At 62.3% G+C, this 21,280-nt stretch overlaps 1 protein-coding gene across 9 annotated transcripts; it reads right to left on the bottom strand.

Annotated features, from left to right (window-relative positions):
* Positions 1-18,691, bottom strand: CEP131 (centrosomal protein 131). 9 transcript variants are annotated; one of them, XM_068529630.1, is made up of 27 exons: positions 18,481-18,691; positions 15,847-16,048; positions 14,999-15,108; positions 14,439-14,553; positions 14,009-14,136; positions 13,521-13,664; positions 11,502-11,615; positions 10,800-10,955; positions 9,423-9,540; positions 8,948-9,064; positions 8,601-8,751; positions 7,987-8,081; positions 7,328-7,510; positions 6,770-6,946; positions 6,566-6,691; positions 6,331-6,456; positions 5,121-5,237; positions 4,579-4,681; positions 3,666-3,867; positions 3,297-3,404; positions 3,045-3,162; positions 2,684-2,758; positions 1,571-1,713; positions 1,314-1,491; positions 1,028-1,224; positions 240-300; positions 1-164 (listed from the first exon to the last, which is right to left on the bottom strand). In XM_068529630.1, the coding sequence occupies exons 2-27, from the start codon at positions 16,030-16,032 to the stop codon at positions 90-92; spliced, it is 3,423 nt and encodes a 1,140-aa protein (XP_068385731.1). In that variant the 5' UTR covers positions 16,033-16,048; positions 18,481-18,691; the 3' UTR covers positions 1-89. The 9 variants fall into 9 exon arrangements, with proteins under 9 accessions (XP_068385731.1, XP_068385730.1, XP_068385735.1 ...); XM_068529629.1 differs by having other exon boundaries at positions 3,297-3,422; positions 6,328-6,456; XM_068529634.1 differs by lacking the exon at positions 13,521-13,664.
* Between the last annotated feature and the right edge of the window lie 2,589 nt (positions 18,692-21,280).

Here is a 21,280-nt window from a genome sequence, read left to right on the forward strand (position 1 = left end):
TTTACTGTTACGACGTAGCCTCGGTGCTCCACCTGAGGGGCGGCCAGAGCACATCCTGCCAGGCGCCCTCAGCCTGCTGCTGTCGGCGGTCACTTGGCACTCGGGAATGGCCGCCTGCGCTGCTCCAGCAGCTCCTCCAGGTGGTCGGCCCTCTTCATCGCGGCCTGCAACAGGCCGTCCATCCTGGTCAGGCCCGAGCCACCCCTGCTCCCCCAGGAAGGCCGGCCGTGGGGACCCACCTCGTGCTGCTTCCGGAGGCTGCTCACGGCCTCCTCCTTCTTTGCCAGGGCCAGCTTCACCCTGCGGGGGAGCGTGCGGTGGGCCTCTGTGCGATGCCCCTGCCAGACCCCCACGCCGGCCTGCAGCTCTGAGTGCAGCAGGGTGGCCGGTGGGGGGCCTCCATCCCCCGAAGAGCACGAGGGGCCACTCCTGCCCACGTTGTCCCAGCCCTGCTGACTGCGGCACTGGGCCGCCTGGAGAAGCCAATGACAGGATCTGTGACCCCACGGCTGACCCCATGTGAATCCATGCCCCTTGGGAAGGGCTCCCTGCTGAGAGGACGAGAAGCCCCCACCACACGCCCGCGTCGCAGAGCACCCACGGAGGGCAGGCAGGTAGGGACCAGGGAAGGACTAAGGGACCCCTGGCGGCGGGGGGAGTAGGGGGTGGAGGGTGTCCACCCTTTTTGCATAGCACCCACTCCACCCAGGCCCAGGGGGCTAAGGGCCAGGGAGCTCCTCTCCGGACACCCACACATAGGGCACCCACCCTGGCTGGGGTTGGCTGGGCTTCTTCCCAGGCTCTGGGGCGAAGCACCACATAGAGGACGACAGAGCCTCAAACACAGAGCCTGGAGCAGCCACAGCTGATGCGGCCCAGTTCTGCATCGGCAGGAAGCAGGAAGCAGGAAGGAGGGCGCACGGCCTGCTCGCCTCCCTGGGCCCAGCGTCCCCTTTGGAGCCACAGGGTCCCGCCTGCCTCCCCCAGCCCTGTGCTCCCCAGGACCCCACTCAGCCCTGCAGCCCACCTCCCGTGAACCTCCTCCAGCTCCGCCTGCTTCTCCCGCGTGAGCTGCTCCAGCTCCAGCCGCTGGCGGGCCCGCAGCTCGGCCAGCTCGGCCCTGACCTGCCGGTTCTCCTCCTCGGAAGCTGCCAGCCGGTCAGCGAACTCCTGGCGAAGGACCTGGGCCAGGCTGCTGCGCTCGCCAGCCAGCTGCTCATTTACCTGGGGTGGCGGGCGGGGATGACAGGGACGGCGTGAGCGGACGGCGGGGGCTGGGGGCTGGCGGTCAGCCACCCATCCCGCCTGCTCACCGCCTTCACATCCGCCAGCTCCTTCTCCTTCTGCCGCACCAGGCCCTGCAGACGCACATTCTCCCCCTCGGCCTCCCCAAGGCGCCCCTTCAGCTCTGCGCACCGTTCCTGGAGCTTCCGCTCCGACTGTTCCAGCTCTGAGAGCTCCGCCTCGTACTTATCCCGGAGGTGTTTGACCCTGGTGGCGGGAGAAGCAGGGTCAGAGGCAGCCCCACTGCCAGTCTCTGGGCCTCGCTCCGGGGTTCTCGGGGCCTCACCGGCTCTCAGCGGCCCGCTCGTTCTCCTCCCTGGCCAGCGTCATGTCGGCCTCCAGCCGGTGGATGACCAGCTCGATCTCCTTGTCCCGGCCTCTCCGGATCTCTTCCTTCAGCTCCCGTTCCCGGTTCAGCAGCCACGCTTCCTGCAGGGGAGGCCCAGAGGGTTTGGGGGGCCGGCTGAGGTTGGCGGAGGAGGCCGAGGGATGGCCACATGGACTCTTGGGAATGCCCTGATGGCAGGGAAGGAGAGGCCTCGCACTACCCCAGGCCCCACCTGTCCTCAGGGGTGGAGGCTACATCCTGTCATCAGGAGCCAGCGTGGGACACAGCAGGGGCTTGAGTGGGAACCATTAGCACAGCCTGGTGCTTCTCCCCACTCAGAGACCCGGGACTAAGACCACAGAGACCACGTCTGCTGCCAAACTGACCCTCCTGATAAAAGAAGGGACCTTGTCTGGTTGCTGAGGGCAGGGCCGGGTGCCCCCACCTGGGTGCGAGAGCATCAGTGGGGCAGCCTCTTGGAAGGCAACCTGGAAACTGCCATCAGGTTTAACATGCCACGCCCTTTAACTCGGCAAACAGTCTGGGAACATATCCCACAGATATGGGGACCCCTCCGTGTGTGGCTGGGGGTGGGGGATAGCATGGCTGCTGGGCCACTGCTCAGGCTTTGTCCCCAGGCTGATGCCTTGTGTGGCCCCGGGTGCCTCTCCACCACAGCCTCCTTCCAGGACAGGAGAGGTGACACAGCCCACCTGGTAAAAGGCATGAGAGGACAAGGAAAAGCCTGCTCCTGCGTGGGCCCCTTACACTGGCTGCAGGTCAGCCTATCAACTTTGAGAGCAGCTACCTGGGCGAGGGGAGGGTGAGGAACGCCCGCCACCATCAAGTGGGGTCTGCTCCAGCCCCCTGGTCTCTCCCGAGCCCACCTGGAAGCTCACTCAAGTACGGTCAGAATCACCGCCAGCCCTGGGCAGCCAGAACCCACATGTGCCCGAGGGGAGGCCACAGAGGTGGAGCCTACAAGCCAGCTTTGAAGCCTGGGGTGCCGGGCAGGAGGGGAGAGAGGGAAGGAAGACCCCACCCCCTGCCCCAACTTCACCGGCCTCCCACCTCCTTCTTGGCGGAGTTGGCCTCCCACATCTGTTTCTCCACCTCCAGCTGGTCCTTCAGGGCCTTCAGTTCCATCTGGGGGCAAGTGACAGTGTGAGAGCAGCCCCCGCTGGCTGCTCCCCACCCAGGGCAGTGTCTGCAAGAGCCTGGACGGGGCCTGCGGTCAAGCTGAGGGTCTGTGGTGAGCTAGCTGGGGAGTCCCGTCGTGTGAACCCAGGCTCAGCGTAGCACTCCAAGCGTCTGCCACCCTGGCAGGTGGGCGCTGCTCCTGGTGGTGGCCCCTCTCCGCAGGTGGTGTGGGTGCTTTGCTGCTGGGCTGGCCTGGAGGGGCGGGGCCCGGGCGGGATGGGGCGGGGCTGACCTGGTGCCGCCGCTCCTGCTCCTCTCTCCCCTTCTCAAACTCGGCCCTCAAGGCCCGGCCCCCTGCCGAGCTGCTCTCCTCCAGCTGCCGCCTCAGCTCGTCCAGCTCTGCCCGCTGCCTGCAGGTGAGCAGAGGCCAGTTCTGTAAGGCTGGGCTGGGCTGGGCTGGGCTGGGCTGGGCTGGGCTGGGGCTGGGCGGGGCTGGGGTGGGGCTGGGTGGGGCTGGGTGGGGCCGGGCCCCTCCCCGCGGTACCTGGCGGCCTGCTGGCCCAGCCGCTCCTTCTCCTCGGCCACCTCGTTGTAGAGCCGCCGCCGCTGCTGCTGCAGGGCCCGCTGCTCCTGCTCCAGGTGCTGCTCGAAGCTGCGGACACAGGACCCGCTGGGGGTGGGGGCCGCCGGAGCGCTGGAGTCCCCGCCCCATCCACCCCAGCCGCCACCCGGGCACGTCCCTCAGAACTGAACTGCCCAGTACAGCTGCATCCCTCGGTGTCCTACACCCCCCCATTTTCTCTGTCCTCCGAGGGAGGCCACTGCGGAGGAAGTGCTGTTCGCTCTGGGGGGTCTGCGCACGCCCCAGGCCTCACCCCCACCCTCCACGCCCCCAGAGGGCTGGGACCCTCACCGCTGCTGGGCACGCTCCCACTCCTGACGGCCCAGCGCCTCCTTCTCCCGCTCCAGGTGCTCGCGGAGCTCCTCCGCCTGGCGTCCGTAGCGCTGGGCCGCGCGCTCGTCCGCCTGCAGCAGCTCCACCGCGTGCAGGCTCTTTAGCTTCTTCACCTCCTGCTTGTGCTTGGCGATCAGCTTCTGGATCTCAGGCTCCAGGCCTGGGGGGCGTGGAGGGAGACCGTGCTGCAGGGACCCTCCTCCACCACTGCAGGGGCGCTGCCCCTCGCCCCTCTGTACTGTGGAGGACCCCCGACCTCTGCCCACCATGACACCAGGGCTGCAGTCCAGGCAGAGGACCCCCACCATGGGCTCCAGCCCAAAGCACAGCTGAGTCCACCAGTGCCCACGGCATCTCTCCCTGCCCACTGCACCGAGGCTCCCTCCTTGGTGCCCTGGCCTGTTGGGTCTCCCCCTGGAGGAGGGGGGTCACTGGAGAGGGTGTCCTGGGGCAGGAGGGGCGGGCATGGGCAGGCACAGCTGGGGCTGCCCCATCAGCCCTCAGAGGGCTCTCTAAGTGGGGGAGGAGCGACTGTGCTGCCAGCAGGCGGCCCCCACCCTGAACCCCCATCTGGCTCGCTCCCCTGGAAGCTGGAGGAGACCAGGAGACCCGGCAAGGGGAGCCCGGCCAAGGGAAGGTGAGGCCCCCCCACTGGACCAGGCCCTCTGTCTGGACGCTGGTCTGTGGCCAAGCTCGTGTGCCGCCAGCCTCCCTTGCGCCTCCCGGCCTCGAGCCAGCTGGGCCGCATCCCTGAGTCTCACTGCTTCCCAGGAAGCCTCTCCGCCACGTGTGCAATTGGAACTACTGTTCTCACTCGAGACCCCCACGATTACTCCGCCCGAGTGGCAGCTCTGGGCACAGCGGCACCCACCTTTAACCGTGATCTCCTTGATCTTCCGGGTCTTCTCATTGATCCACTTTTCCCTGCGGACTTTTTCGGTGGCACTCATGAGTTCTTTGAGTTTCTTAATCTCCTACCAGCAAGGAAACAGGAGTCGATAGAGGAACTGTGCGAAGCGGGAAGATGCAAATGACAGCCCCCTTCTGGCCATCCCCTGGGTTTCAGGAGGCGGCCTTTCAACAGTGACCTCGGGCAAAGCAGGAAGCGCCAGGGGCTGCAGTTGTTGTCTGACGGAAGCCAGGAGTAGTAAGTGGCGTCCCTCTGACCAGGGACCAGAGCTGCGGCATGTCCTCGGTCACCTCCTCTGAACCCCACCTCCTCATCTGTGACACGGGAGGGGTCATGCGAGTCCCTCAGCCCCTGCCCCGGGGTCTGCCACTTGCGGGGCTTGCGGGAAGCAGCTCGGAGGTCGGGGAATGAGGCTCTGGGGGCCACCTGTCCTGGGGTCCCTCGCACAGGGCCTGCAGGCACACCAGGCCTGGGGTCAGGGGTCAGGAGGGCGAGGGGCTCACCAGCTCGTGCTGCTCCTGCATCTGGGCCTCCTTGTCCTTGAGCCTCTGGTCCCCCTGCTTCAGCTCGGCCACCAGGGCCTCGCACTTCTCACCCAGAGCCTTCTTGTCTCCGATCAACTGCGACCAGGGGCGGAGGTGAAGCTGCTGCCCCGTGAGGCCAGGAGACCCCGCCTCCCCTCACCCGGGGGGGCCAGCGCACCAAATCCCAAGACACCCCGCTGCTCCTGGGTCTGTGCGGGACCCTGGGTCTGGGAGGGTGTGCACACATGGACAAGGGGCTGCAGCTGCCCCCGGCCCTCAAGCCCCCTGAGACCTGGCTGGTGTCAGCGGAGCTCAGGCAGGGACGGTGCCTTGGCTACAAGCCCCCCACTGTGGCCACATCAGGAGCTTCCTGGAATGGGGGTCATTCTTTCGACCCCGTCACCTGGCCTGTGGAGAAGGGCCTGCCCGTTGCCTGCCAAGGGGTCTCTGTGAAGCCCCAGGATGGCACCCAGCCTCACTGAGGGCTCCAGGCAGACCCCCAATTTGGAGACACCTATGACCACCAAGCAGAGTGTCGCTAATGATCACGGGAGGCCACTCGGTTCCTCTGGGCTCCTTCCTCTCTTCACAGACCCCGCACCAGAGTTTTCCTCAGAAAAGGACCCGACGGGGGGGCTTGACTGAACACAGCGTGGGCGTGAAGCTTCCGCCACCCTGTCAAGGGAGCTCTGGCTGCCCCACCAGCCCCAGCAGACCAGGAGTGGCCTCCCCGGGACACGGACAGTCTGGAACACACAGGAAAGTTCAGGGTGTGTCCTGCTGGACGCCTCCCACCAGGCCCCCAGAGGACCAACCGGTCCTCTGAGTGATCCCACATGGCTGGACCCCACCCTGGATGTGCTCTGCCCACCTGCTGCTGCTGCCCGCCCACCACGCTGGGCTGGGGAGCACGGCCATGGGTGGGGGGAGGATTACGGCTGTGGGGAGCATCGCTGGGGGCTGGTGAGCAGCACCCAGTGAGGCTGGTGTGCACTGGACCAGCCCTGGTCCCCACAGGGGAAGATGCTGCCCGTTTCTACAGAAGGAGAAGGAGACCCACAGGGGAGGCCAATGGCTCCAGAGATCTCCATGAGGCCCGAGCTGGTCTGGAACCCAGTCCCGTTCTCCTCCCTGACTGCTCAGGTCCTGACAGCCCTGCCCTCAAGCCCCGCCTCCCAGGCAGCACCACCTGGTCGATGAAGGACAGGTGCCGCTGTATGGTGGCCTCGTAGTGCTCCTTCTGCTGCCGCAGCTGCCGACCCAGCTCCTTCTCCGTCTCTTTGACCCGCCGGATGGTGAGGTCGCGCTGCTGCGCCTGCGGGGGGTGCGGGAGATGAGACAGAGATGAGGCCCGCAGGGGGCAGGCCGGGGACTCGCTCCAGCTGGGGACATGGGGACGGAGGCAGCGCTGGCGGCGACGTTACCAGCGCCCTCTGCAACAGCACCATCGCCTGCTTCTTCTCTTCCACCTCCAGCTGCAGCCGCATCACCGACGTGCTGACCTCGGACGCGGGCTCCAGGCGCCCCAGCCCCTCCTCCGGCATGGGCCCCTGGGGACGCGGCTGTGTCAGGCAGGCCCTGCTCACCTAGTGATGACCTGCCGTCCCTCCCTGGAGACCCCTCCACACCTGGGGGGCCGAGGCCGGCGGGCCCTGCCCAGACTTCTCCATCTCATCCAGGAAGCTCATGATACTCTGCAGCTTGGCCTCCGAAAGCAGGGTCCCATCCTCGCGGGGGCAAGCAGCCACACTCAGCTTCCCAAATTTCTCCAGGTTGTCGGCTGTCAGGGAGCTGGAATCGTCCTCCTGCGGGGGGAGGGGGCGCAGCATTAGGGGCAGTCGCGGCAGCGGAAGACTCTGGGCTGGCCTTCCAGGAGCTGCTCAGGGCCCCCTGGGGCAGGAGAGGGCCTGGTCTGAGGGAGGGCCTCTCAGGCTGCCCAGACCCCGGCAGGGCATCCATCACCTGGGGGCACCACTGGCAGAGAGGTGGTGCCCACCCCACCTCCACCCCTGGGTTATTCTGGGGGTCCTAAACCTTAGTGAGCCCGGGGATGACAAGGGGGTTCAACAAGGTCCCATCTGGCCCTCGTTAGCGTCCTGACTAGAGCAGGGAGGAGCCCGGTGGACTTCCCTGGCCCCCAAAGCGCCCCTGTGACCCGCGTGGACAGTGGCAAGGCCCACGGTCACCTCGTCGGTCCAGGCGTATTTGTCCTTGTGGTAGGCCTCGGGGCGGGGCAGCGGCTCAGGCTCCTGCTCCAGCAGCTTCAGCGTGTCCAGCAGCTCGTCCAGGGTTGCCCTGGACTTGGCCCTGCTCCCAGCAGGGCCCAAAGCTTCCAGGCCCTCGCCAGCCACGTCCTGGGAGCTGGCATCCTGCAGCAGATGGGCCATTAGAGGCAGAGACCACCAGAGAACGGTGCAGGGGAGGCCGGGGTGAGCCTTCCTCCACACGGGTGCCTGCCTGCTCAGCCACAGGGACTGGGTTTGCCCCCCAACCCACCTCCAGGGAAACAAAAAGGGCGGCCGGGTGAGATGGGTCCGGGCCTGGCCTCCTCGTCCCTCAGGCTGGAGGCGTTGGCCAACACCTAACCTCTGAGCTTCCAGCTCTCTTCTGTGTGCCTGCACAGGCCCCACCCCAGTGTCCATGAAGACCCAGCGGGATTCCAGAGCAACCATTGAGACCCCAGCCCTCCGCTGGAGCGACAAGACCCATCCTGGGTGGCCTTTCCTGGTGTGAGTGACCCCACAGCCAGGGAGGGGCAGGGAAAGGGCAAATGCAAGCCACCCCGGCACAGATGCACCCCAGAGGTGAAGCCGGGCAGGGAGGGCAGGAAGGGCTGTGCCGAGACCTGAGGCTTGTCCTCTGGAAGCTGCCGGGGCTCTGGCGACGAGTCGTGGGCAGGCTGGCAGGGGTCCTCCAGGCCCGCGGTGCGGAGGCCAGCCCCTGCACAACGGAATGCAGCGTCAGCCCACCTGGGGGCAGCGAACGTGGGGGAGCCCTTGGGAAGAGGCCAGGGAAGGGGGATGCAGGCCTGGGACAGCACGTGCCACAGTGGACCTCACGGAACAGCGGGGACAATGGAGAGCCCTGACCTCCCGGGGCGAGAGGTCAGGTAGCTGGTGCAGCTGCTCTGTAGGGACCCTGTGTCCAGCTCCAGAGTAACTGGGGCAGAGGTGGAGAAGCAGGGCCTGGCGTCTGCTGAGAACGACACCCCCTCCTCCACAGGTGGAAACCACAAACGGGGCAGTGGCACAGGGGGCCAGAGGACACTGGCAGAGGCCACACCTCCTTCTCAGCCACGGGCCTCCCTGAGGGAAGGGGATGGGGAGGTCTGGGCACGGGGGTGTCCGCCTTCAGGGATGGCTGCACCTGGGGTCACCATACCCGGGGTGTCTGCACACAGAGCCGGAAGCAGAGGTGGGCAGGCGGCAGGGCAGCCTCCGGGCTCTCGGACCTGCTCACCAGTGTTATTGGCCTTGCGGGTCTGCTGGGCGGCGCTCCCCGGCCTCAGGGTTGGCTCCTGGGTGGTCTGGGGCTTCCCTGTCTCCCCCGGCCGCTTCAGCAGCCCACAGTCAGCGTTACCTGACTTCTGGGCTCGCTTCTGCTGCAGTTCCTGCCGTGGGGAGCACCTGTGAGCAACCCCGCCCAGGGGAGAAGGCGGCCCCTCGTCCTCCCCAAGCCGTGCTGTCCAAGGCCCCACACCCAGGGGCTCAGGGAAGGGGGGGCCCCCAGGAGCGCAGCGGTGCTCTCGGCACATGGGGGTCCTGCCTTAGCACCGGGCTCCCCATGTGGCTCAGGTCACCCCTCACCTGGATGGCTGCCCTCCGGGCCTGGCGCGCCTTCTCCTCCCGGGCCTTCCTCCTGGCCACCTCTTTCTGTTGGTGCTGGTCCAGGAGGGTCCCCTCTCCTAGCCGCTGCCGCTGCCCCTGCAGAAGCCGAGCCATGGTGGGTTTCACTGGGAAGATGGGGTTGCCCCATCCTGCCATTTCTCTGCCCCACAGAGGACAAGCCCCCCTCTCCCAGGTGGCCAGCGGCTCCTGCAGGTGGGAGATGGCTTTGCATCCCAGCCAGAAACCCACCCCACCTTTCAGCAGGGGTGACCTGGCACCCAGGCCCTGCCAACTGAGTGACTCAGGAGGGAGGAAACTGGGCCCCCAGATAGGGGGGACCCATGGGGCAATTCTAGGTTCACCCCCACTGGTCCGAGAAACCCTGCCATATAGCTGGACCCCTGGGATTCTCGCCCGCCCCCTCAGGGTGTGGCTCACACACACACACGCTGACCTCTCGCTTGGACGCCAGCAGGTGCTCCAGGCGGGCGGCTCCGGCTCGGCGCCGTTGCACTTGATGTCGGTACCAGCGCTGGATGGTGATGGCGGCCTGGTTCACCTGGTGGATAAACCTGCCAGAAAGTGGGGCTCAGGATGGAGGCGGCTGAGCCAAGGCCTCCCTCCCCGGGTCTCCAGAAGGCCCGGCAGGCAGAGAAGCCGGCGGCTGTGCACGTGGCCCTTCTTCAGGTGCCAGCGTTCCCCAGGGAAATGGAAATGCTCATCCGCACAGGTTATGCACAATTGCTAGAAACAGAAAGTAACCCAAAGGCCCACCACCTATGGGTGAGCACTGTGTGCTCCTGACAGCGACATTACTCACAGACAAACAGCAACAAACCAGGGACTCTGCAGGCCAGGCACGGAAGGCCACAGGCCGGTGCTCTAGTCAGGGCCTGCTAGGGAAGGCAAGCTGCAGGGGACGGGCTGGTGTGGCCAGGGTCTCGGCTGGAAGGGGCTGGGTGGGAGGCGTGCGAGCGGATCCCAGGGGGTGACATCGTTCCGTCTGCACGTGCATCAAACTCATAGACCTGTGCCCTAAAGGGGGCGTGTCTTGTTGTACGTAAATTATACTCAGTAAAGCGGGTTCAACCCAAAGCCTTCACCTTGGCTCTCAGGGACACTGTTGATTCACTCAGCAAAGGTGCTAATGGACCATCTAGGACGTGAGCAGCCACCGGCCGTGGGACATGCACGCAGAGGGGAGCCCTGGTGGGGACACCCGGGCCTCACCCAGCTCGACCCGCTTGCCCACTGCCAGGGCCCAGTCCCAAGCTCTACTGGGACAGCAGTGGTGACGGCTCAGCCAGGTGAGGCTCTCAAAGCCCAGCCTCTGATCGCTAAGCGGTTCCTGACGGGGCACAACTTCACAGACCTGGGGCTGCAGCAGGAGAGCCCACCAGGCCCACCCTCCGCGCTCCCCTGGGGCAAGATTCTAGGGGCGGCTCCATCAGTTGTTTGGAGTTTTTCAGTTTTATATCTTCTTTCTGCTTAATGTTTTTTTAACGAACAGATTTACTGAGGTATGGTTTACATACTTATAAAATTGACCCATTTTGAGTATACGATTCAATGATTTTTAGTAAATTTACAGAGTTGTACGACCGCCAGCATGATCCGGTTTGAGACCGTTTCCATCGCCACCCAAAGCACTCCCCTGGCCCCAGGCAGCCACCGCTCTACTTTCTGTTTCTGCAGATTTGCCTTTCTTGACGTTTTATATAAAAAGAATTGTACGTGTGGTCTTTTCAGCCTACATATCTTAAAACAACTCTTAAATGGAAATTTCTCTCAGTGGTACCTCAGGCCTCCTCCCAGCCCCGGCTGCGGTCACCTCTCAGCCTCCTCCTCGGTCACCTCCTTCCGTCTGAGCTGGCCGGCGGTGCCCCCTGAGTTGTTCTGGACCGTGTGGTTGCTACGGGCCGCGTTCTTCTGCGGCTTCCCAAGGCTGCTGCCCTCGCCCTCGTCTGTGGCTGCCTTGATGATGTTGCTGACCGGGAGGGCAGAGAAAGGCTCACAGCCGCCTGACAGGGCCCCCCTCTCCTGGCCCCTGGGGGACGGCTCTGCCTGCAGCCTGGGGAGCTGCCTTGGCCTGGTCCTGGGGCCTTGGGCCTGGGAGGAGGCACCCACAGGTCCTGTTCCCCGTTCTGACTTGCTGGTCATCGCCAGGGTCACCTACTCCGCCCCCACCAGGGCCCGTCTGGTGGCACCCAGGGTTAATGGGCACGGCCTTTAAAACAGCAGAAAGGTCTCAAATGTCACAGGATCCCAGAGCCAGATGGTGACTCAAGACACCCATGGGCCGTCCCTGACCTGAGCACACCATGCAGTGGACGTGGGGGTGACGGACTAGGGGCTGCTCTGCTCAGCTCAGCTCAGCCCTGCTCGAGACCCCCCTTGGCTTTGGCCTTAGCCGGGGACCGGGGACTCAGGGGGTGGCTGCAGCTTCCTCGGCAGGACCTCAGGCTGGAGTGAGCCCGGGCCCGCCTGTGTGGCCCAGGTCGTGCACCGTGCAAGGCTGGAGCCAGGGCCTTACTTGAGGGAGGGAGCCATGTGGTTGGAGCTCTTGGGGGGCGGCACCTTCTCCGAGGGGGTGTAGTGGTTGTGCACCATGGTGGTGACGCAGTTGCCCACGGCGCCCTTGTTGCTCCTGCCAGGAGAGACCGGGGCAGGGGGGTCAGGCTCTGAGAAAGAACCCCGAGTCACGCTGTTGATGCCAGGGCTCACTGTGGCGTCGTCTCAGTGTCCCTGCCGGTGGAGCCCTTCTTGGGACCCGAGAAAGCTCCACCAGGGCATTCCACCGAGCAGAACCCGAGGTTTGAGGGTGAAAACTGCGGCCCCTGACTTTGGACATGCCTGCGACAGGGTGGGGGAACGGTCACAGACCAGTCAACAGAGAAAGGACCTCCCCCTGCCAGTTACACGTGATGGATGGAATACACACTGTTTTCTCTCTGCCCCTCTCAAACCCTCTAGAAGGAATAAAAAACGTACAAACACACAAGGATGAGAAGACGAGACAGCGGCAAAGAGATGTCCACAAAGTTCCTGAGGATGAGGAACAGAGGGCCCAGTGGTGATTGACTCGCAAAGTGAGTGAGGGGAAACCTGGGTGCCGCAGGGGCCACGAGGCGGCTGGTCTGCACCCCAGAATCCAGGGAGGTGCAGGAAGCAAGGGCACCTGGCTCTTCCAAAGCAGCAGCTGCGCCTGCACCCCCTTCCTCACTCTGAGCATCAGGCACCAAGCCCACCCTGCCCCGCCCCTCCTCCTGCAGAAGACAAGCAGCTAGGTCTCCAGGTGAAAAGTCTGTGCACTGGACCAGGACACCCCCATCCCTTTCCTGCTGGTCCGCAGAACTGGTGGCCCTCAAATAACCCCGCGGGGGAGACAGGAGGATCTCTCCCTGGAGAGAGTGGGCAGCCCCACAGAAAAGCCCCAGACGCAGACAGGTGGGGAGCCCCCAGCACAGCAGCCTGGTCCCCACACAATCACCCCAAAGTGAAGCCTCCAGGCAACTTTTAGGGCCTCCCTCTTAAATTCTGACAGAGCCAGTATTCCAGACATTTGGGGAAAGACCCACATGTGAAAGGTCAACAAACAGAATATGATGGAAATAAGGCCAAGCAAAGAACAGGACATTTCAACAAATCTACACTCAGTGTCAGGCTGTGCTGATAAATCTTTAACAGCCAAGTCTCTAGAGAGAAAAGCTCTTATCTGCAACATCTGCCAATGTCAGTGACAATATTCCCACCATGGCTGATTTCAGACACCCTGGAACCAGAGCCGGGCAGAGGAGGACAGTCAGTCTCGTGAGCCAGTGCAGGCAGCTCCAGCCGCCTCTGCGTGGAATCCTCAAACACGTGAGAGACGAAACAAGAACAAGATGCTACGAAAGAGGAAGGATGGAGAGACGTTCGAGAACAAGAGGAGCTGCAGGAGAAGAAACAAAGTGAGCAAAGGGTTGAAAGACACAGTTAGGTGCATCTATCAGAAAGCAGATCCCAAAGCTAAAGAGAAAGAAAAGAAGGGAAGACGCCAACTTTGTAGAATCAACCCAGGAGGCCCAACATGCAAATAACAGCAGTCGCAGAAAGAACGGGAAAAGGAAAAGGGAGAAAACTGTCAAAGAAATGACAAGAGGAAATTTCCTAGAACCAAACAGCACAAGTGTGCACATGGACCAGCCACCAAAGCCCAGTGTGATGAGTGAAAGGACCACATCTAAGGCCTGGCCCTGGGAGCTTCCACAACAGAGAAATGAAAAGATGACTCAAACTGCTTCTAGAGGGAGGAAAACAGACACGTGAAAGGACTGGGGATCAGGAAGGCAGTGAATTCACAACAGCTCTCCACGGAAACTGAGCAATTGCTTCAAGATGTCAGGAAAGCTTTCCAATCTAGAACTCAGCACCAGCCAAACTCTCAGTCGGTGGGACGGTCACGGCACGTTCAGGCACGTGTGGTCTTAGAAACTTTACCTCCCACACATTCTTCCTGAGGAATCTACGGGAGGATGTGCTCCCCTAGAGATGGAGGAAACGGAGGGCCTACCAGGAGGGAGGGGGTAGCGGAGGGCGGCCAGCTTGGACCCAGGCGAGAGAAGACAGGGCTCTGAGACGTTTCTCTGGAGGCAGGTGGATGGGCAGGGCACCTGCTGGCCTGCTGGAGGGGAGTTCTAAGGTTCTCTTGTCAAGTCTGGGAGAAGACGTGACCCACACACAGACAACGAACCGAGGAGGAAAACAAGAGATTATTTTTAACTCCGGGAAAAACAAAAGTGTGCCCCAAACATCAACAACGTCTCTTGAGCAGGTTCTGCTCTGAGGTTCACATCTTGGATTCCTCAATCCTCCTGACTCTGGAGGGCAAACACAACCATTATACTCTTGGTATAAATGAGGATCCTGGGGCCCAGGAGGGTTAAGCAACCTGCCCACAGCAATGTTCCGAAGCACCCTGGTCCAGACACAAATAAGACAAAGCGGCCACCCCCGGGAGCTCTGGGTAGGCGGGGCCGTGTGGCCCTGCAGCCGGCGCACCTGTTGTTGGCAGTAAAGTTGGGGGCCAGGGGCACTGTGCACTCTCTCCTCCGCGGGCCCACCAGCACGTCGAGGGTGCCAGGACTCTGGGCATCGGGTGGCAAGGTGAAGGCCCTGGGCTGGTCATCCTGCACATAGACGACAGCCTGTGACCTCGCTGCACACGCCACTGACACAGGGCCCCTGCCCTGCCCCCACTGCCCCACGCACACATGGGGAGTGGTGGGATGGCCCAAGGGCTGGGACATTCTTTGCTGCTCCTCCTCACGTTGACCGCTGTGGTCAAAGCTGGCTAACTAACACTGATGCCCCCCCATCCCCTGCTGGCCCACCCTGCAGGGGCAGCGAGAACAAAGCCGGAACCAAGCGTCACTCCCAACGGACACGGGCCGCGTGACGTCCTGTCCGCTCAGCTCAGCTGCAGCCTCACCAGGACATTCCACGTGGCTCCCTTCTCGCTGGAAGCTTTGCTCAGACTGGCAGGCCTCTTTCTCCCACCGGGGCTGCCCTCAAAGAGTGTCAGGAAGTCCGGGGGCTCTTCCGGCCTGTGTCGCAGAAAGGATGGCAAGCAGGGATAGCCACTGGGCCCCGGGAGCCCGACTCCAGGAACCCAGATGGGGGTCATCTTACGAGGGGACAGGAGGGACCAAGTCACCGGTGGGGACTCCTGCTCCCCAGCCCACAGCATAAAATATCATTTCTCAGCCCCGAACTGACAACCGCACCTGGAAGAGGTGCTCACACCTGTCCTGTGGCCACCACAACACCCACAGGGAAAGCACAGCAAGGACAAGGAAGAGGAGCAGGTAGGGGGATGGTGGCCTTGAGGTCCACATCTCTGCGCAGGAAATGACGGGCCAAGACTCGTCCCGCCTGCCCCGCCCAGGGCTGGCCCCCCGTCCAGCCAGCGCTCACGCCAGTGAAGCTGGGAGAAGGGCTAACAGAGGGAGGAGAGAGCAGGCTGGGGGTACCTGAGGGGTCAGAGGTTACCTGAGGGGGCCGGGCCATGCCTGGCTGGCTTGTGGCTGGTTGACCTGCGTGGCACTGTTAGATCTGCGAAGGTTGCTGACGGCCCGGGAGCCTCCGGGCCCTGGGGCCTCCTGCCAAAAGGAGGGAAGCAACCAACCATGTGGCCAAGGCTTCAGACCCTCGCCAGTCCATGCAGCACCGGCCAGGCTTGGACACAGATTTAGAGAGAGGCTCTCCTGGGTCACATGTAGACAGGTGGGCAGGGGAGCAGCATGGGGGTCCTGGGTTTGACCTGCTGAGTGGGGGCAGGTCCTTGGCCTCTCACACGAAGTGGGAGCTCCTCACCCCTGGCAGACGGAAGGTCCGAGAGGAAGCGCGTGAGGCCCGCCCGGGCGCCACAGCAAAGGCTGACCATCCTCCTCATCACCTTCTAACCAACGAGCCTGGCCACTCACTCCCCCCTGCAGCTCTCGTCCCGCAGCTCCCGCGGCCATCCGGCTGCCCGCCTGCCCTGCCCTGCCTGGTATCTCAAGGCCACCCAGGAGCTCCTCCTTCCCCACACATCAACCCCGTTTACAGAGGAATCACACAAATCCAAATGTTGCTGGAACAGGAGAGACAGAGGGCTTGGTGCTGGCAGGATCTAGGCTCTGCCTGGGGCCAGCTGACCCCAGTCTTGACCTCTTGGTGAGTCAGCTCCCTGGTCTACAAGCCGGAGTCCTTCCTGCCCCGGGGCGGCCCCAGGGATGCATGGGATGATGGACATGAAGGTGCCTGCTGAGGTGTGGAGCTTACCCAGGAGTCAGACACCACCCCGAGGTAGGGGGCCCTGGACACCCCTGGACCTGAGGCCCAGCCCTAACACTCACCAGCATCTTCCTCCTTGGCTCGCTGCCAGTGACCACGGAGATGGATCGGGCAATGGGCTTGGCGGTGGAGGCACTGTTGGGACGCCGGGACATGGGCGGAGGGAGGCCTGTCAGACTCAGGTCCATGCTTTCTGGGCTGCCCTCGGGAGGGCCGGAGGGGCCACTGAGGGCCCTGGAGCCTTTCATGGTGGACAAGTAGGCCCTGAGCAGGGAAGAAGGGATGCGAGGAGGTGTCCTCCGAGGAACCAGGTGCGCACACATGACCTCTGGCCCGGCCGCAGGAGCCCAGGGTGCCCGAGTCTGCCTGCCACCCAGCTCCCCAGAAGCCTGCCACGCCCACCACCCTCCTCACTGGGTGGCCATCTCCTCATTAGGAGCAGAAGCGAGTGGCAGAGTGGGACCCTGAGCATGAACGGCAAAAGGAGGTCCTCCTGGGGTCAAGATGACCTTCCCCGGAGGGGCACTGCTTGGGGTGGCCGGGGGCTGCAGCAGTCATGGCTGTGAGCCCCCACCCCGTGACAGGTACTCCACCCGCCTGGGCCCCATGTTCCTCATCTGTAAAATGGGCCTTTAAAAGTGCCTCCCCAGGGGTCATCATGAGGCTCAGACAAGACGGCTGTGAGGCTGGCGCGTGGTGAGCACCCCACGGCGATATTCTAACTGGGGTTTGTTAGGGCCCCCAAACTTATCTGACCACAGAACCCCCTCCATCTCCTCAGAACCACCCAGAATATCCACGAGCTCTTGGGATGCGGCATCTGCTCTCGTGTCCAGGTTCCCCTCCTCCCCTCCTAGGTTGGCCGCCTCTGCAGCGTCCCGTGCTGGCCCTTCCTCTTCTGACTGCTCAGCCCTGGGCCTCTCTCTTCATCCTGGGGGACCGCCTCTGGCCTCCTGGCTTCAAACACCATCCATGGGCTGCCGGTTCCCACAGGCATACCTCCCGCCCCCCTGTCCCCTAGTTCCCAATTTAGCTAACCACGGAGACCCTGGTACCTCAGACCCAAACAGACTCCTGACTACCGCCTCCAGCGCCCCTCGCTGGCGGGCATTTTCTGAAACCGGCTCAGACCGAAGATCCAGGTCTCGTCCTGACATCCTCTCCCTCACCTCCACACCTGGCCCTCAGCAACCCAGCCGGTGCCCCTTCCCCGTCAGTCCCTTCCCTCCACAACCCCCATCTGAGCCCCCATCTCCTCAAACTGGACAACCGCAGCAGCCCTCCTCTGGCCCTGCCTGGCCGGTCCAGCCCCTCCCCGCACGGCAGCCACAGCTGATCTTTCTGAACCGGATCTCGGATCAGGCTGTGCCCCCAGTGAAGACCCTCCGAGGGCTCCCAGGCAGGGAGAATAAAGTCCACATGCCTCATGCCCCTCAGACCTGACCCTGATCTCTGTGACCTCCTCACTGCCTCCCTTTTCCCTCCTCAATCTGCTTGAGACCCTTCCCTGGGATGTCACGAGGCCCCCTTTCACTCAGAGGGCTGCCTGTCGCTGTCACTCTTCATCCCTCATCCTGTTTCATTCTTCTTCACTTGACCACCTGCCCACACAGGTTGGTCTGTGCACTGCCTGATGCCCTCGTAAGAATGTAAGGTCCATGAGGGTGGGGACCATGCAGCCGCAGAACTGGGCACGTGGCAGGTGTTCAGGTAACAAGAGGGGGTGAGCCGGCACCAGGAGTGACCAGAGAGGAATGAGCACAGCCCTCTGTGCCACGGAGGACTCTGGTGGGCCAGCGGGCACACACCATCGTCACCCAAGGCCAGCGCTGCAGCCTCCTTCAGCCCCAACACCCACAGCAGAGGCTTTGGCCCCTACTCTCCAGCGTGAGGGCAGAGGCTGTCCCTGCCACTCACCAGGCCAGTGTCCTCAGTTATGCATTTCCGGTCGGGTGTGGGGGTGAAATTTAACACCCTCTTCTCCTCCAGGCACTGGCCACACCCAGCTGGACCCAGGCTGGCCCACTCGAGGAGGAGCGTGCAGGGCTCTGGGATGGTAAACACCGCCTCTCCGTGGAAACCTCCAGGCCAGACCTCACCTTGCATATAGAGGTGTCCCTCCCAGGACCTGAAGGTGGGTGTCCAGAGCCTCTGCCTGGACCCCTCAAGATGGGCTGTCCCAGGACCCCAGGCAGCTTCTCTGCCCGGCAGCTCCCCATCTCTGTGGTTTGGCTCAAGGTGGTGAGACCGGACTGCTGACTGGTTTCCACCCCATCCTCCTGCGAAGGCAGGAGGAGCTCAACGGCCCTGGGGCATGAGCCCCTCCTCACCTGTGCGGGGGCACCAAGGGGCTCTCACCTGCACCCTCCCCCTCATCTGGGCAGACCCCTTTACCTGCATAAGGACCCCCCCCCCGGTCACCTGCGTGGACCCCCTCACCTGTGCGAGGGCCAGACCCCCTCACTTGCGCTGGCCTCCGCATCTGGGCGGGCCCAGGACCACCTCACCTGCGCGGGGACGCCCTCATCGGAACAAGGCCCCACTCACCTGCACGTTCCACCTCACCTGCGCAGCCCGGGATGCCCCTCCCTGCGCGGTCCAGGAACCCCCTCACCTGCGCGGGCCCCATCATCTGCGCAGGCCCTGGACCCCCCTTAACTGCGAGGGCAACCCCACCTGCACAGGGATCCCCTCACCTGCGCGGGTCGGGCCTGGGACTCGGGGCCTGCGGGACCGAACGGCGAAGGGTGCGCGGGGCCCTCCAGGCTGGGACGGGCGGGGCCCAGGCTTTGGGCCGGCGACTTCACGCCCCCGGCCCCGGCGCTGACTCCGAGGCCCGGTGACAATGAAACGGCCGGGAGGCCGGGCGAGCAGCCGCAGCTAGCAACCAGCAAACAGCCTAGCACCTCCTCCCCCTCCGTCACGGAGGCCCGCCTTTCCTGCCCGCGCCGCTTTCGAATTGGCCCTCCGGCCGCCCGCTCCGGACGTCCTGGGAGCTCATTGGGCCGCTCGGCTGTCCTTCGGGAAGTTCAGGCGTGGGAGGAGCAGCAGAGAGCTGAGGGCCCGTGGTGGCGGCGGGCTGCCGATTGGACTTGGCTGCGGGAGGCGGGGTCTCGGCAGAAGTGGGGGCGGGTCCTGGGCGGAGCCTGTGGGGAGGGATGGGGGAGGAGGAGAAAGGGGCGGGGTGCGGGGAGAGCAGCCGAGGGTGTGTGGTCGCTCCAAGCTTCTCTTTCACCCCAACTCAGCCAGCTTGCGCGGCTGCCACAGGGTCCCCGAACTCCCACGCCGTCCCCCGGCTCCCACGCATACCTCGGCTCCCACGCCGTCCCCCGGATCCCACGCGGAACCTCGGCTCCCACGCGGTCCCCGGGCTCCCTCCTTGCCGAGACCCGTCTGGACACTTGGATCCCACTACCCCGTGAAAGCTCCGTTTTGGGGTCCAGACCTGCGAGTCCCAGGGAGGCCCGCCTCGGGGGAAATGTGAAGCTGTCAATAGGGTGCCCTTTCTCGGGCGGCTCTGACACCGACTCCCACACCCAGTGCGCGGTGGCTTTGCCCTTTTTGTCTCCATCCTTTCTGTCTTGACGATGCCTTTTTTTTTTTTTTTGCCTCCTTCTCGAAAGTTTTAATCCTCCCACCTCCACCCCCGCACCTGGGGGTTGTTTCCTATTGTAACCCATGTCCACAGTCCCCACTGGCAGGGCCTCTCCTCCTTGGTGTCCTAGGTGTCCCACGAACGGCACGGTGCGTCCTTCCCAGCGCTCAGGTGGACCCAGCACGCCCAGCGCCGCGCTGCTCGCTCGGCCAGATTCCACCGGTCTGTGATCCCTTCACCAGGAAAGCCCCCTCTCCTCCATGAAACTTCTGATCTCACCAACAAGTCGTCTTTCCCTTCAAAATAACAGCACTTTGCTGATTTTTGCCCCACTTTTACAAATCACATACTTTTTTACTTTAATAAATTTTAATTTATATCAATAAAAATCACATTTTGGAGTGTACAGCTGAGTTTTGACGATGCCTGGAGTTGTTGTACCACCACACAAACGAGGCACAGAACATTCTCTCCCCTCCCCAAACCCTGGGCTGCCTCTTTGTAGCCAAACCCTTCCCACCCCTTGCCCCAGCCACCACTAACCTGTCCCCTGTCACTATGATTTTGCCTTTTCCAGAGTGTCGTAGAAATGCAGTCCTGCGGTGTGTAGCGTTTTGGGTCTGGCTTCCTTCACTTAGCGGTGTGAGAGGCGTCTATGTTCCTCTTCATTGCCGACTAGTATTCCACAGTATGCGTGAACCATACTTTATTACTCAGCAACCCAAGGACATAGGGTTGTTTGCAGTTTGGGACAATTATGAATGGAACTGCTGTAAACATTCACTTTTAGGCTCTTGTATGAACATAAGTTTTCATGTCGCTCGGGTAAATACATACTTAGGAGGGGACTACTGAATTGTATGGTAGGTACATGTTTAACTCTCTAAGAAACCGCTCAACTTTTCCAAAGGAGGTGTATCTTTTTACATTCTCACCAGCAGCGTGTGAGTTCCAATTGCTCCCCATTGCTCTCACAACTGGTATTACTGGGTTTTTTAATTATTATTATTTTTAAGTAATACTAATAGGTGTGTAGTGGTATCCCACGTGGTCTTCAATGGCATTGCCCTAATGATGTCGAAAATCTATTCATGGGCTTCTCTGCCCTATATTCATATACCTTCTTTGGTGAGGTGTCTGTCCAAATCTTTTGCCAGCTTTGTAAACTGGGGTTTTTGTTTTATCATCGAGTTTTGAGTGTTCGTTATATGTTCTTGATACAAGTCCTTCCTGAGAGCTGTGATTTGCCAACATCTTCTCCAGTCTGTGGCTTGTCTTTCTGTCCTCTTCACTGTGGCATTCAAAGTGAAGTTCTTCAACTTCAATGACGCCCAGTTTTTTCTATTACAGTTTGAGCTTTTCGTATCTCATAGAAACCATTGCCTAATCCAAGGACAGAACATTTTCTGCTAGGTTTTCTTCTGGAAGTTTTACACTTAGGTCTGTGGCTCACTTTAAATTTTGTGTAAGAGGGGCTTCCCTGGTGGTGCAGTGGTTAAGAATCTGCCTGCCAATGCAGGGGACATGGGTTCGAGGCCTTGTCCAGGAAGATCCCACATGCCGCGGAGCAACTAAGCCTGTGTGCCACAACTACTGAACCTGCGCTCTAGAGCCTGTGAGCCACAACTACTGAGCCCATGCGCCACAACAATTGAAGCCCACATGCCTAGAGCCCGTGGTCTGCAACAAGAGAAGCCACCGCAATGAGAAGCCCATGCACCACAATGAAGAGAAGCCCCTGCTCGCTGCAACTAGAGAAAGCCCGTGCAGCAACAAATACCCAACACAGCCAAAAATAAATAAATAAAATAAATTTTTTAAAAAATTTGTGTAAGGTATGAGATGGGGCCAAGCCTCATTCTTTTCTTCCAGTTGTTTCAATACTATCCGGTGAAAGTCTA

The sequence above is a fragment of the Eschrichtius robustus genome, chromosome 20, assembly GCF_028021215.1.
Source record: "Eschrichtius robustus isolate mEscRob2 chromosome 20, mEscRob2.pri, whole genome shotgun sequence".
NCBI classification, from domain to species: domain Eukaryota; kingdom Metazoa; phylum Chordata; class Mammalia; order Artiodactyla; family Eschrichtiidae; genus Eschrichtius; species Eschrichtius robustus.

What these genes read in the sequence shown, in the direction of transcription:
- CEP131 (XM_068529626.1), bottom strand. Translation starts at nt 16,032, where the DNA reads ATGAAAGGCTCCAGGGCCCTCAGTGGCCCCTCCGGCCCTCCCGAGGGC. An exon ending in AGCCAAGGAGGAAGATGCTG is followed by an intron (nt 15,109 to 15,846) that starts GTGAGTGTTAGG and finishes TCCTTTTGGCAG; the next exon opens with GAGGCCCCAGGGCCCGGAGG. An exon ending in CCGCAAGGCCAATAACACTG is followed by an intron (nt 8,082 to 8,600) that starts GTGAGCAGGTCC and finishes TCCGTTGTGCAG; the next exon opens with GGGCTGGCCTCCGCACCGCG.